The following is a 1411-nucleotide window of genomic DNA, read 5'->3' as shown; positions in this document are numbered from 1 at the left end:
CTTGCTTGGGCAGTGACCCAGCAGAGGTTGCTCGGCGGGAGCTGACTGAGCTGAGACATAGACACCCGGCTATTTGCTGGCCCTGAGTCCCAGCACAGGTCCCCAGAACAGGGGTCAGGGAGCTGGCTGCTCCACCCACTGCCTGTCTGCCCAGTGGACATCATTGGGAGGAGGAGGAGGAGGCTGGTCAAACCAGCTGCGTGTGAGAGGGGTCAGACCTGAGCCAGTCAGCTCCACTCCCTGAGCCTCAGTCTTCTCTGGAAATAGCTGAGGGCTGGGGGTGGGGAGCCCAGGGAAGCTAGGCCCCACCTTAGAGCAAGTGCTGGTGCCTCCTGGCTGAGGGGGAAGTTGGGCGCCATGGGAGGAGTGTGAGTAGGCTGGGGAAGGGGAGACTCCATGCTGAGCTTCAGAAAGCCGGCAGGTGGGTGGAGAAGGGTGTGTGGGCAGGCTTGGCTGGAGCTGCTGCCCAGGGAAGGGAGGGGAGGGCCAGACACAGAGGGGGCATGGGGAGAGCTCTGCTGAGGCAGAATCCCAAGCCGGGGTGGGGGGTCATGGTTGGGGGGTGGGGGGGGTTGAACCCACACTGAGGCACTGTGCACCCAGTCAGGAGCCGTTGGGGGTGGCTTGGCTCTTAGGCCCAGGGGGAGGGAAGTAGTGGGAGCCATGGTCTCTCCGGAGAGGGGTCTCTTGGGCGGGGACCAGGCAGAGGCCGAGGAGACAGGCCAGGCGTAGACGTCGCCTCTGGGGGTAGGGAGTGGATGAAACCCCACTTTCCCAGCCTCCCCACTGACTAAGCTCTGGGCCGGGCCACCCCCACCCTCCACCCACAGAAGCTGAAGGAGGAAATCGAAGATGTGTTCACCCAGATCGACTGCTTCGAGCTCGCGGAGGAGAGGTGAGGGGCCTGGGGGGCAGGGCCCTGGGGCTGACCGAGGAGCGGCCAGGTGCCCTGGTGAAATCAGGGTGCACCCTGCGGGAGGTGGCAGCATTGCTCCGAGCTGGCCTGACCTTGCCCACAGACCTGAGCGACAACCCCACTCCACCCACCTCCCCCCAAGTCTTCCCGCCCCGCCCTGGGCCCGCCGCTGACCAATCAGCACCAGGACTGATGAGGAAACCCCGCCCAGCGAGGGCTGTGGGACCCCTGTGTCCAGCAGTTCTCCAAGGGAGATGCTAGGGGGCGGTGCCCCTCTGCTCGGAGTAGGAATCTGCTCGGTGACACACACTAGCGGTAGCCAATGGGGACTGGAAGCGCACCCCAGTCTGAGTCTCTCTGGGCTCCCCATCCATCCACAGGGAATGCCCCCCACCCTCACATGGGAAGCCTGTGGCCTCTGGGCCGGACCCCTCCCCACTCCTGCTTGTATCTCCAAGTGAGTAGTGAGAAGGTTGCTCCCTCCCAGCCGCCCCC

The 1411-nt window shown here is 64.9% G+C and overlaps 1 protein-coding gene across 1 annotated transcript in view; it reads left to right on the top strand.

Moving 5' to 3' along the window:
- Positions 1-1411, top strand: part of CYTH4 (cytohesin 4) — a 25235-nt gene that overhangs the window by 1252 nt on the left and 22572 nt on the right. Inside the window, exon 2 of the mRNA XM_004700707.2 lies at positions 831-895. Coding sequence (XP_004700764.1) covers positions 831-895 — 65 coding nt within the window. The remainder of the gene's footprint in view (positions 1-830; positions 896-1411) is intronic.

Source organism: Echinops telfairi, unplaced genomic scaffold (assembly GCF_000313985.2).
Source record: "Echinops telfairi isolate 266 unplaced genomic scaffold, ASM31398v2 ScPeMD7_2;HRSCAF=8, whole genome shotgun sequence".
In the NCBI taxonomy this organism is placed as follows: Eukaryota; Metazoa; Chordata; class Mammalia; order Afrosoricida; family Tenrecidae; genus Echinops; species Echinops telfairi.
This window is presented reverse-complemented; position numbering and strand designations above follow the sequence as displayed.